At 34.4% G+C, this 11,818-nt stretch overlaps 1 protein-coding gene across 1 annotated transcript in view; it reads left to right on the top strand.

Annotated features, from left to right (window-relative positions):
• LRPPRC (leucine-rich pentatricopeptide repeat containing) overlaps positions 1-11,818 on the top strand; it is a 90,931-nt gene that overhangs the window by 17,230 nt on the left and 61,883 nt on the right. The window contains exons 9-14 of the mRNA XM_010004964.1: positions 727-869; positions 1,144-1,249; positions 1,331-1,438; positions 7,141-7,259; positions 7,821-7,914; positions 11,033-11,102. Of these exons, the coding sequence (XP_010003266.1) occupies positions 727-869; positions 1,144-1,249; positions 1,331-1,438; positions 7,141-7,259; positions 7,821-7,914; positions 11,033-11,102 (640 nt within the window). The remainder of the gene's footprint in view (positions 1-726; positions 870-1,143; positions 1,250-1,330; positions 1,439-7,140; positions 7,260-7,820; positions 7,915-11,032; positions 11,103-11,818) is intronic.

An 11,818-nucleotide genomic window follows, 5' to 3' on the forward strand; every position in this document is an offset into this window, starting at 1 on the left:
TGCTACTTAGAATGGAGAGGGAAAGCATTTTCATTATTTTTTTGCAACAATAGCTATTGTTGGCAAGACCAGGTAATTTTTGCACTTTTCTCTCGAATATTTAGGGAAAACTATTTTTGCCATTGGTTTGTGGATTAATTTGTCCTGCTTTAGATAAAATCTTAATAAAAAACCCCAAAACAATCTGTTGTGTACACAAATTAATCTATTAATTTAATATGTAAAATTTATTAAGATTTTAAAGGAAGGCAGTATGTGTGGAGTCCTTTCTTAAAACAACACTTGGAATTCCTGTTGTGACAGCTCATTGTGAATATCATAAAAAGGGAGACTAAACACTGATTATGCACTGAATATATCACTTTATCTACAGTTAAATTCACTTTTGGATCCTAGCATGCATAATCTGATTGATAGCTGTTAATTATACTTAGTTTTTTCTTTTTGATGTGTCTAGAAATGTGTTTCTCTGTTTTAGTATCCTTCTGTCATGCTGCTGTGGTGATGCTTCTGTGATTTTTGGCATGGTCTTTTTCATGGAAAAAGTGAATCTTATTGATAAGTAATTTTGAAAAACCTAGTCTCCAATTTGATTGGTTAGTAATGTTTAATGCTAATGATACTTGAAAAAAATTTGTTTTCTTAGTTTCAGCTAATTTTAGTTTAATGAGAAGATAGTTATATGCCCTTTTTTAATTTTGTTGTTCTTTGTTTTTCGTTTGCTAGATGCAATGAACCTGTGTTTGACTCTGATAACTCATGGCTTTGAAGACATAAGTTTCCGTATTTTGAAGTCTTTTCATCATGTACCACGTGACAATGTGGACCAGGGTAGCTTTTTCTTGCAACATTGTGTAAACAGAGATCTGGTATGCATAATAGTCATACTTTTTTCTTAATATAAGAGTAACAGTAAATTTTTTAGTTTAAAGTAAAGGTGCAAAAGATTGTGTGTTTTTTGCATGATTATTAAAGAATGAAAGAAGGATTTTAATATTTTATATTGATTTGCATAGTAAATTGAAATTTAGAAAGGAGTAATGTTTGGCACATGTAATATCCATTTCCTAAACATTAGAAGAATCAGATTCTTAACAATTAGAGAAATTGGAGAATATATTAATTTTTTTTAATTCTTTGCAGCCTGTGAACAAGCTGAAGCAGTTTTGTACTGAGTTAAAAGAAACAAAAATGCACTCTGCACCATTACCGTTTGTTTTGCGTTGTGCTTTGGAGACCAACAGATCAGGTACTGAGCTTATTTAGTTACTTTACGTCAGTTTATTTAAAGTACTTGGTCACTGCTTAATTATCTTGTGAATTTTTTCAGCCTTGGCCATTGATGTGATGAAGATGATGAAAGAGGAAGGCTTGCCACTCAGACCTCATTATTGCTGGCCACTGCTAGTTGGGTACCAGAAAGAGAAGAATCTTAAAGGTTGGTTATCTGATGAAAGCTTCTCTAGCTTTATTGCAAACCTAGTACACAAATCCTTATTAAAACATTGCTATGAGATTCAGCAGACTCTTGAAGGTAAAGCAAGACCTTTCTGCATGTTTTTGTTGCAATATTTTTCCTTCAAAAAGACTTTTTTACAAAGCTTCTTTTCTTACTTATGGCATGGTTCTGCAAATTTAAAATCAGCCTTTGCAGGGAAGATGTGTGAGAGTTTTTATCTTTTTAGTTCTTCACATTCTTTCTGGCTTCCACTGGTTCTTTTTTGATTCTTTCAGCTCATTACCTTTTACAGTTTACTCTTAAGGAACTGAAATCTGAGAGAAGAATTTACAAGTAGGGTTATGTCTTAATACCTGTCTTGGACTGTAAATCCAGTCCTTTTTCATGCCAACTTCATATTATCTACCTAATAAGCCTAACTTCGTTGCAATAATAAAAACTATAGGAGAACTTACATTGCTGAATGTGAGCCTGACCTGACAGCATACTGATTGAAGGACAGAAATGCTCAATCTGTGGGATTCTTAAGTAGGCTTAAGCATTTAGCATACTTTCCCCTGTTACACATGGGGATGTCTACAGGATATGAATAAGAATTGAACAAATATTAAATTTTAGAGTACAGTATCTAATTCTTTGGTTTGCGTTACTGGTAATTCAGAAAGAATGGTATTGTAAAAAGATGCTTTTAACAGAAGTACTTCCCCCTTGGGGAAACAAAAAACTGTCTTTTTCATCTTATCTCACAGTATAATGTGCTTTAGAATGAGATGCAGAGTTGTTAGTGTGACACTGGGTGACAAACAAAATGCACAAACAAAAAAAAAGTGCTTTTAGCAGACTCTTCATATCGCAATTTTATCTTAAATATACAGTCACATTCCAGTTTGGAAGAAATGCTGAAACAAGTATTCCCTAATTGTTTCTGGCTATAAAAATGTCTCAAGTCTTTTTCAAAATCCTTTGTGAAAACAATATTCAGTTTTTATTAACTCCTTAGGCTCTGTTCCTGCTAAACTACTTCCCTAGTTTATATTCTCCCAGGTTTTCAAGTGCTTGAAAGTTCTATTATATTTTTGAAGTCTGGCAACATTGTTTTAGTTGGGTCCTTTGTGACTCACTTGAAGTACAGTGTTGCCAAAAATAAGTAAATTGAAAACAGTATCATACTTCTCTATGTGCATGCTGCCTACTGAAAAAACGTGCATTCTGTTAATCCATGGAAAATTTCACCTCATTAACACAATTATAGGAGAGGTGTTGAAAGTGTTTTTAGATTTAGATTTAGCTCCCCAAACAGTGAAGCAGTGTCTGACCTTCAAGAGAAATTTAAGTTTTCATGTCTCTCTCTTGGTTGATTTGGACTCCTACTGTAGACATCAGCTGTGCATGGGATAGTAGTTCCTGCTGGAAGTCATGGGAGCAAACTGAGAAAAAAAACTGATGAAGGAACCCTCAGTTCTGACTTACTTTGCAATTTCTATCTGCAAAGGCATCAGATACATGTTCTGTATGGTTGATAGTACTGTAGATTGGCAAACATGTTTTTGTAACCTGGCATTCAGTCTCCCATTTTGAATTGTCAAGTGGGAACATTACCACTCTGTGCATACCTACGAGAGACAGTGATTTCAAAATTCTTAAAATGCATGAGAGGATATCTAAGCAATTTCTTCTGGAATGAAGAATCAGTCAAATTACTTTTGCTGCAGTGAAACAAGTTGTCTTGTTCTCTCCCATGTGTAAGCTCAGATATTTTTTTTTAAATTTAATAATAAAAAAAATTAATAAACGTGATCCACTTTGTAAAAATAGAACCAGTAGGCTTGAAGGAAAGTAAACGGGGAAAAAACCTCACCCACCCTGAAATTGTGTAATAGAAATAATAGGGGAAAAAATAATGCTGCAGTGAGAACCTAAAGGTAAAAAAATTAATAAACGTGATCCACTTTGTAAAAATAGAACCAGTAGGCTTGAAGGAAAGTAAACGGGGAAAAAACCTCACCCACCCTGAAATTGTGTAATAGAAATAATAGGGGAAAAAATAATGCTGCAGTGAGAACCTAAAGGTGACAGCAGGCAGTCAGTGAAAAGAGTGGTGTTTTCTAGTAGCAAAAAATAAGAGAGCTGTTTGAACTGAAGTATAGATCGGCACTGTATCACACCTCCATATACCAGAAAATAGGTAATAATTCCTTTCTCTACAAAGTAGTAATGCTTGGTGTAATGTGTTTAATTTTGCATCTCAGTATAGGCAATACTGAAAGTGGAAAAAACTTTGAGGAAAAACTATTAAAAATGTGATGGAATATAGACAGTGGACTAAATGGTCATTGAAGAACACAATGTAAGCAACAACCTATCTATAACTGCAGGGTACAAATGTCTGAATGAGTATGTATAAATGTGACCTAAACAATTATATAACTAGTAGCCATGTTTAATTGTACTTTCATCTAATGTTTATTGTAACAAAAGCTGACACTGGCTATCAAAGGAAATTCCCCAGCTTCTCTATTACAGAATTAAGTTTAAAGTAAAAGTAGCAGTGAAGTGATGGCTAAGAAGAATGAAGCTAAGCAAGGCCATTTTATAATAAATATACTGTAGATAACTCAACCACTCTGAAATGGCAAACAATTCAGTCATTTTACACAGGCAGATAATTTCAGATGGGGTATTCTTGCTTTAGTGTGCATCTGTTATATAAGTTGATAATGAATTTTTCCATACTATTTATCTAAGTAAACACGTATTTGACTTTTAGGAATGGAAAGTGCTTGCGGGGTTTAAAATATCAATATGCAGTGGATCTGAAACTATTACTGGTACTGAGATCCATCATGTATCAGATAACACATAAAACAGGAGAGCCCAGTATAAATAAGCAAAAATGTTTGACTTACAGTTGTTACTGAATATTTTATAGCTCCCCATCACCTTTGTATAATCACATTATTTTTAAAGACATTTTTAAAAAGTCAGTTGTGTATTTCACTTGTATTTTCTACTAAACTGTTGTTTTATACTCAAAGCATGCTTAGTCAATGGTAATTCAGTTTCTACTTTGGGAAATAAGGGAAAGCTTAAAGCACAATTTTACTGCCCTTGAACATAATAGAACTCTATGTAACTGCCTTAGAAAGATCTCTGTTCTGATGGGATTATTTGAGGAAGAAGGCATGACTTACTATGAGAAACTTAGGAAATGAAAGGTGGACTGAAATGCAAGTGTCAATTTTTACTTCTTGAAAGCAGCAAGTTGCTCTGCTCTACCACAAAAATATTATGACCACCTTGAAATGAATTTCTTCTATCTTTGTTCTTGGATATAGTGATTCAAGGCTGGAATCTGTTTCGTTGGGGTGTTGGAGTGTTGTTCCCAGCATTGACAAAAGGGAGAACGAAAGTTTGGCTGTTTCCTTCCCTATTTCAGTCCTTTTTCCACTCAACTCAATTATTTGATTTTTAGGTTCTCATCTCCTGCAGTCCTTATGTTCTTAAAAACCTGATCTTGATCATCAGGGAGATGACTTTGCTGTGAGTTTTAGTCATACCCAGTCCTCTGGATCAGTGGTCTCCAAAGTGGGGTGTGCAAGGCCAACCCATTGGGACTTGAGCAGACTGTTAATAAAGAAATTATCATTTACTCCTTTTTTTGCTTTCTCTTGTTGCATATATTTTATTATGTTCATAGTATATCAGTACAGTAGTAGATGTATATGATTTCTAAATAAATATACTTGTACTGGGGATGTATTCTCAAAAAAGCTTGGGAGACCCGTGTTCCAGATAAACATGGCTGCACTTTTGAGTCTTTGTTTTTCAGTCTGTTCTTTTGTTTGGAGAGAGAGAAGAGGTTAGGATATTTTCCAGTATAAAGAGCAAATGTGCACATAATGCTCAAATCCTACTTCATGCATGTATTTGACAATTTTACAGCATTTTGATTGAAGTGGGAATGTTTCATTGCTTTGTATTGTGGAAGATATTTATGTGATAATAAAGTAGTTCTGCTCCCAGTGAGGTAGAAAATAGATACAAAATTACAGGTTTCTATGTTGGTTTTCATTAATCTTCTGCTCCCCCAAAAAACTGTACAGCAGCTATCTTAGAAATTAAGAAATTTGTGGCAGCATTTTTTTTTAAGTTTTGTCTATGTGTAGTATCAGTATTCCTTCTCAATCTGCATCTCGCTGTTGTGCTTATGTTCTAATCCTCATATGTACCCTTTCCTACTTGGGAACTTGGCCAAGTCATGTAATGTTTTTGTGACAAATGTCTACTAGGGAATGGGGAGGCTTGACAAACCTGTTTTCTGCTGTGTTCTAGATAAAAGTTTGAACCCAAATCTCCTGATTTTACCACACCTCATTCGTGATGGTATCTAGTTCTTGATCTGCTTTTTTGGGGAATCAGACACAGTTATTTTTCAAAAGGTTTCAGCATAAGAGGACTGAGTGTATTTTCTGGGAAGTTGAAAACATGAAATAGAAACTAACTGTCAAAATTAGAAAGGTATCAAGAAAGACTTACTGTAATTAATTCTTTACTCACATTTTTGCAGATTCTGGGCCAAAAGAGTTTTCTTTCGGGCAAACTCGAACAGATGATGCGACTTTAATCTAGTGTGACTTGCCTGCATGTATTTTCAAGTGCTCAAAGGGAATTCACATTTGATTATTTGCACCATAGTGCACTGCATAAAATATTCATGGAAGTGTCACTTTTCCATAGGTGGCACTCCAGGGCAAAGACAAGGACTTTGGGAAACTTTACATTTTAAAAGTAAGAAGTATGAAATGCAAGTTGAAAAAAACATATGCTGTTTGGTACTGGTGTCCTGCAGCAACTGACAAATCATTTTTAGACCAGCAAAAATTATAATACCTGTATTGGTTTTGACAGGAGTTCAGAGTTTGGTAGCTAGGGTTACTCTTAGAAGTTTCTGCAAATCAGAAGAGTGTGAACAGTTAAAAAGTGTGACATATATTCTAAAACTCTACACTCCATTTGCCAAACTATTAAGATACAGTGTCTGTTAACTTCAAATGCATATGGGCAGTAGTAATACATAGTTTAGTTGTGTGATTGATCTGAACTCTGTAGAAGTTACAATGTAGCCTTGCTGGGGCTTGGGAGCCCTTCTCTGAATTTCCAGTTTGATGCTCTGATAGAGTATCGAAGTATTTCCTTACAAAAACATTGTTTTAAGCAAATCTAGAGACAAATCTTGAAAACTTGTCTTGCTAATAAGTTTTGAATACTGTCAACAAAGCTAAGAATGTATTATTTATTGAATAATGCATTTGTACTTTACACCAAATTTCAGATTTCTTTTTTATGCACAGTAATCTGAACATTTTGATATACAGCTGTAAAAGATGTTTTGCAAATGTGACTGTCGTATATTGACTGTTAGACAATAACTTTGTATAGTAGCAATTTTCAAATTAGCCAAGAGTTTCATGTTTTCACAACACATAATAGGACGTTTAATAAATCTATTTTAAGTTTAATAATCAAGAACTTTAGTAACACCTAAAATAAAACTGCAGGATTTTGCATGGCAATTTTGAGGAGAGAAATTGAGGAGACAAGTCTTTTTTTTAAAAGCAACATTTATTTTTAAATGATGAGTCTTAGGTTTTCATTTTTCTGAAATGCTTTTGCCCTTGTAGGTATCTTTGGGGTCCTCAAAGTGATGCATGAGTTGGGTGTGGAACTGGATACAGAAACATACACAGACTATGTTTTTAATAATTTTGCTGATAGTGAAACTGCCCTTGCCCAGCTGAAGGTGAGTTTGCATTTAGAATTCATAAAAGTGACTGTTGCTCAGCTTTAGATCCCAGTACTTTAAACATGAACTTCATATGATGAAGCCTGCTCAGTATATTGAATTACTTTTGAAACAGTGATGGTTTGTTTACCTTGTTTTCCTCCTGCTCTTTTTTTTCCCTCCTTTCAGAGCTAGCCAAAATATTTTGCTCAACTTCCTGATTTTCCATTTCATGAAGTGGAAAAATAAATCAATGAATGATGTCCTTTTTTTACTGGGGATTAGGATTGCTTCCGTTTAATTTTTTTTTCTTTTTACATGCTGAGGATTCATAATTTTTGTCTCAATCTTTCTGCCTTTGGTAACTCGTTCTCTTGAAATTATTTTAATACAAAAGCTGGGTAATTTTTGATCAGTAGCAACTTACCTGGCTAGCCATGTTGACTTCTGGAAAGCACATTCTATGTTTTCAACAGCTATGAATACAAGAATGCCAATGTCCTTTTGGGAAGGAAGTGTTTATAGTTATAAGGTACCAAAAGGTCTTCTCTTTCCAATGATTGACTGCTTTATCTCTAGGAAAATGGCTGCCTGTTTGAAACCATTGGACTTTCTGTAGCAGAAATAAGATATGAAGCATCACATGGAAGACTGAACAATGTTCTTTCTCTATGTAAGTGTCTTTCATGTTGCATGTTACTACGCACTTTGTGGTAGTGCTGATTGGTAGTAGGCTAGGAGATGTACATGTTCAAAGCTTTGATTAAAGCTTTATTATGTGAGGTCCTCTATGATGACATGTCAGACGGTTTGAAACAATGAATTCTGAACAACATATCGTGGTCAGATTCTTTTTAATATTGAACTTGGCCATATATATAAGGTGTAAGATACTTATAAATCATAGCTTTGCCATAATTGTGATAGGAATATGATCCACTCCTACTTAAGGAAACTATTTGCCTTGCACACTGAAGTCTTTGGTGTGGGGCTTGTTTTTGTTTGCAGCATCAATTACAACAGAATGCTAGTCTAACAGTATGGCTTTGAAGTACTGCAGAATTAATGAAAGGACCAACTTTAAAGGACTGATTGGCACTGATCTTAACCTGATGGGGCTCTGCTGATCTGTTGGCCATGGAAGTAATGTTTATAAATTTGATGGGCTAATGAGATGAAGAAGTTGTCCCAGCATGAATTAATCACTTATTAAGAGTTTTTTCCAAAGACTGCTCTTGATCCTCAGTGCTTGCAAAAGTTAGTACATGTCATTGACTGAATGTGTGGTTTGGGATGATTTGCTTGGTTAAGAAGGAATGTATATTTCTTCTCAAAATTTAAAACCAAAACAGTTTTTATTTGCCTAGTGTACTGAGACAACAGGTAAAACACCTACAATTGCACTAAATCTGATACAGAAAAATATTTTTTTAAAAAGCAGTTCTATTTGTGCAAGGTTCAGGGAAAAGCTTTTCAGTCTTTTACTGCAATTGTCATCAGTTGTTTGATTTAATGAGTATAGAAAAATGTGATACGCATACACCATGATCTTGGGAAGCCGTTGTGTTGAAAATGATAAAATTAGTAGTTACTCATCAGTGATTTAATTTTTATGTTGGACATTTATCATTTAGTGAAGCTTTAAGATTCACCTTACATTCTGTTACTATTTTGTTTTTTGTTGCAACAAAAAACCCCATTAAACCTGGAAAATAAAAGAACTTTAATTACTTCAAAAAATATTTTAAAGGATATTAGAAGCAGTGAAATTTCTTGAGGAAAATGAAAGAAGGATTTTTTTATCTACACAAAAAAGTATTCTCAACCCTGCACACTCAATTTGGTTAACTGAAACAGTCAGCTTTTAATGTGTTACAAGGCACAAATACTTGTGTGCCTAGTATATGGTAAATGCATGTTATCAAAAGTATGAAACAGGCACATATAGTAGGCTATATTCTGTCTTAATGTTATTAAATTGGTTTCACATAGTGTACTGTTAAGCTGTTGTCTGTGTGTCGAATTTAAATCTTGTAGTGGTATTTCTGTTCACAGATGCTAGGGTTAATAATTCATAGAGACAGACGAAATATCTTTTGAACTGGAGCCTTAAAGGAAGGTACTCCTGTAAATAGTTTACCAAGCTGCAGTGAATGCTAGTAAATCTAATTATCACTTGTGTAATGATAAGGCATGGTATTACACAGCTAATTTTTTTACTTGGGTTCTTTTGCAGTATTACAAAGAGGGGAAAAAAAAAAGATGCAGTATGGAAAATAGTTCAAAATTGTCTCATCAGTATAGACAGGGGGGGCAAAGGTTGGTTATTAAAGCTGGTTGCAGTCTAGCTGTATTGATTCAGCTTCTCATACCTGATAATATATAGATTTCTACTACTGACAAGATTAAAACTATGAAGCATCAGCTGAGGAATCTGGGCACACAAGGCAGCGTACATGAGAGCTGCTTTTTCCTTTTATCATGCCGTTCCATTCCACTTCATTGTCAGCCTCTTGATTTTCTCAGACTTGTTTGTTGCTAAGGAAACCAGGTTGCCAATTGTCAGCAGCAGCTGAGCATACTAAGATGCTTTTCTACTCGCCTTTTTATGAGGAAAAAGTTTAATATACCACTGGAGGAGGATTTGTGTTGAGGCTTTCTTCAAACCAACTTTACCTGCAATTTTCAAGCTAAAATAAATGTTCCAACATTTTAAACTTTCAATTTTCTAAATGCCTCGAGTTAGACTAAGGAGTGGTTTTAGCAAGGAACTCCCAGGTTTCTACAGAGCTGATGTTTTTAATTCAGTTCTTTTCTACCATATATCATATTGCAGTCTTTGCTGAAAGGGCCCATTGCATTCAGGTTTTTACAAGGGTTAATTCTACTGTGATAGTGAAGTCAGAGGATAATAACTTCATACAGGACTTAAATGCATCTACTGCTGTATTTTTTTCTTTGATGGACTATGGTGCTGGAATTAGACACAGCAATTCTAGAGGAAGAAGGCAGAAGGATCTGAAATCATCTTGAGCCAAGAGATGATGTGAAGATGAGGACATAGGACATAACTGTGAATGACCTTTCAGGGACATGTAATTTTAAGTAGTTTTACGGTTTGCTTTATATTCATCCAATATTGTAAATACCAACATTTTTCAGCATTTAGAACTGTCTTTACATTTTTCCCTTATGTTTAACTTAACTCAGTGGATAATGCTTTAGATGGAACTGCTTTTTCCTGTCAGGCAATTTACACCAACAGAAACAAACACCTAAGAAAGTGTCATTTAAAAAAAAAGAAAGAAAAGGGCAAATTTGTTAAGTCTATTTTAAGGCAGATACTTGGTTTGAAACAATTAGGAAACCATTTGCCTCCGGTGGATCATTTTTTGTTAATAACTTAAGTTTTCTTGATGCAAATTGTTTGGGTTTTGTTTTGCTTTTTGGAACATGATATTTTCTTTGGTCTTGTACTTTTTTACAGATGCATGCTCCTATTACTCATATGTCTAAAAGATTAGCGCATTAACTATTGATATTACAGGCAATGAAAAGGGAAAAATCTCTTTTATGAAGTTTGATTCCTTTTGAAATGGAGAAGATTTAGAGCTGATAAACCTGAGAGTTTCTGATACTCTGATACTTGAAATTTTACATAAGTTTGTCAGCATTTGCTAAACTAACAAAATAGTTTTTCTCATTGCATCCTGTTTACGTGACCTGCTGACTTGTTGCAGTTCAGGGATTTTTTTGCAATGACTATTTAGAAACATTTCTTTCATTTACAGTGTCTTCAGCAAGCACACCTTCCATTGATATGCGTCAGTTTAGAAACAGCCTCGTTTCGGGTTTTAGAAGGTAAGGTTGCTATATGAATAACTTTTGGGGTTGTTTTCCTCTGTAGCAAAGTTCCCTCTATTTTTTTGCATCAATGAGCACAAGTCTGTTCAGTCTTCCCCATACCATGTTTGAAAACTTGAAGTAGGGTTCCAGCTGTAGAATTTCTGAGGAATACCTTTTTTTCCTTTCTGCTCTCCTGCGTTTCCTTGCCTCTTCTATGTATAAGCATGCCTTTGAAATATTATGTATAGTGGCTTAAAAAGAACTTCAATCTTCTTGGTTTTTTCTCTGGTGTTTAACAGTATATAAACTTCTCAGTATAGTAAAAGTTTGGGGTTTTATTCGTATTCCTTTTTTTGTTTATAAACAATTAGGTTAATAGATTTCCCTGAAGATTATCACTATTAACCATTGAAGTAAATGAGTGCTTAATAAAGATGAAATACCAGAAGGAGCCAGGTATATTCTGCTACATCTATTAGCTTTCTGTGCCCTCTGGACTAATATGGATCATTTGGACTGCCAAATGATCACTTTTAACACCTAGTATTATTCTACATTACTTTGTAATCGCAGCCATATGGTGCCATTTTGTAAGGAGGGCTCCTTGCTAACTTGCAGGTTTGTCTTAAGCTTATGCAAGTGTATGTGAATTAACAAGCATTTCTATCATTCACTATTTGCCACAGTCAAACATTTAGGACTGGGGATGAGGGGTTTTTTTGCAGCATACC

The sequence above is a fragment of the Chaetura pelagica genome, unplaced genomic scaffold (assembly GCF_000747805.2).
Source record: "Chaetura pelagica isolate M959 unplaced genomic scaffold, ChaPel_1.0 scaffold13, whole genome shotgun sequence".
In the NCBI taxonomy this organism is placed as follows: Eukaryota; Metazoa; Chordata; class Aves; order Apodiformes; family Apodidae; genus Chaetura; species Chaetura pelagica.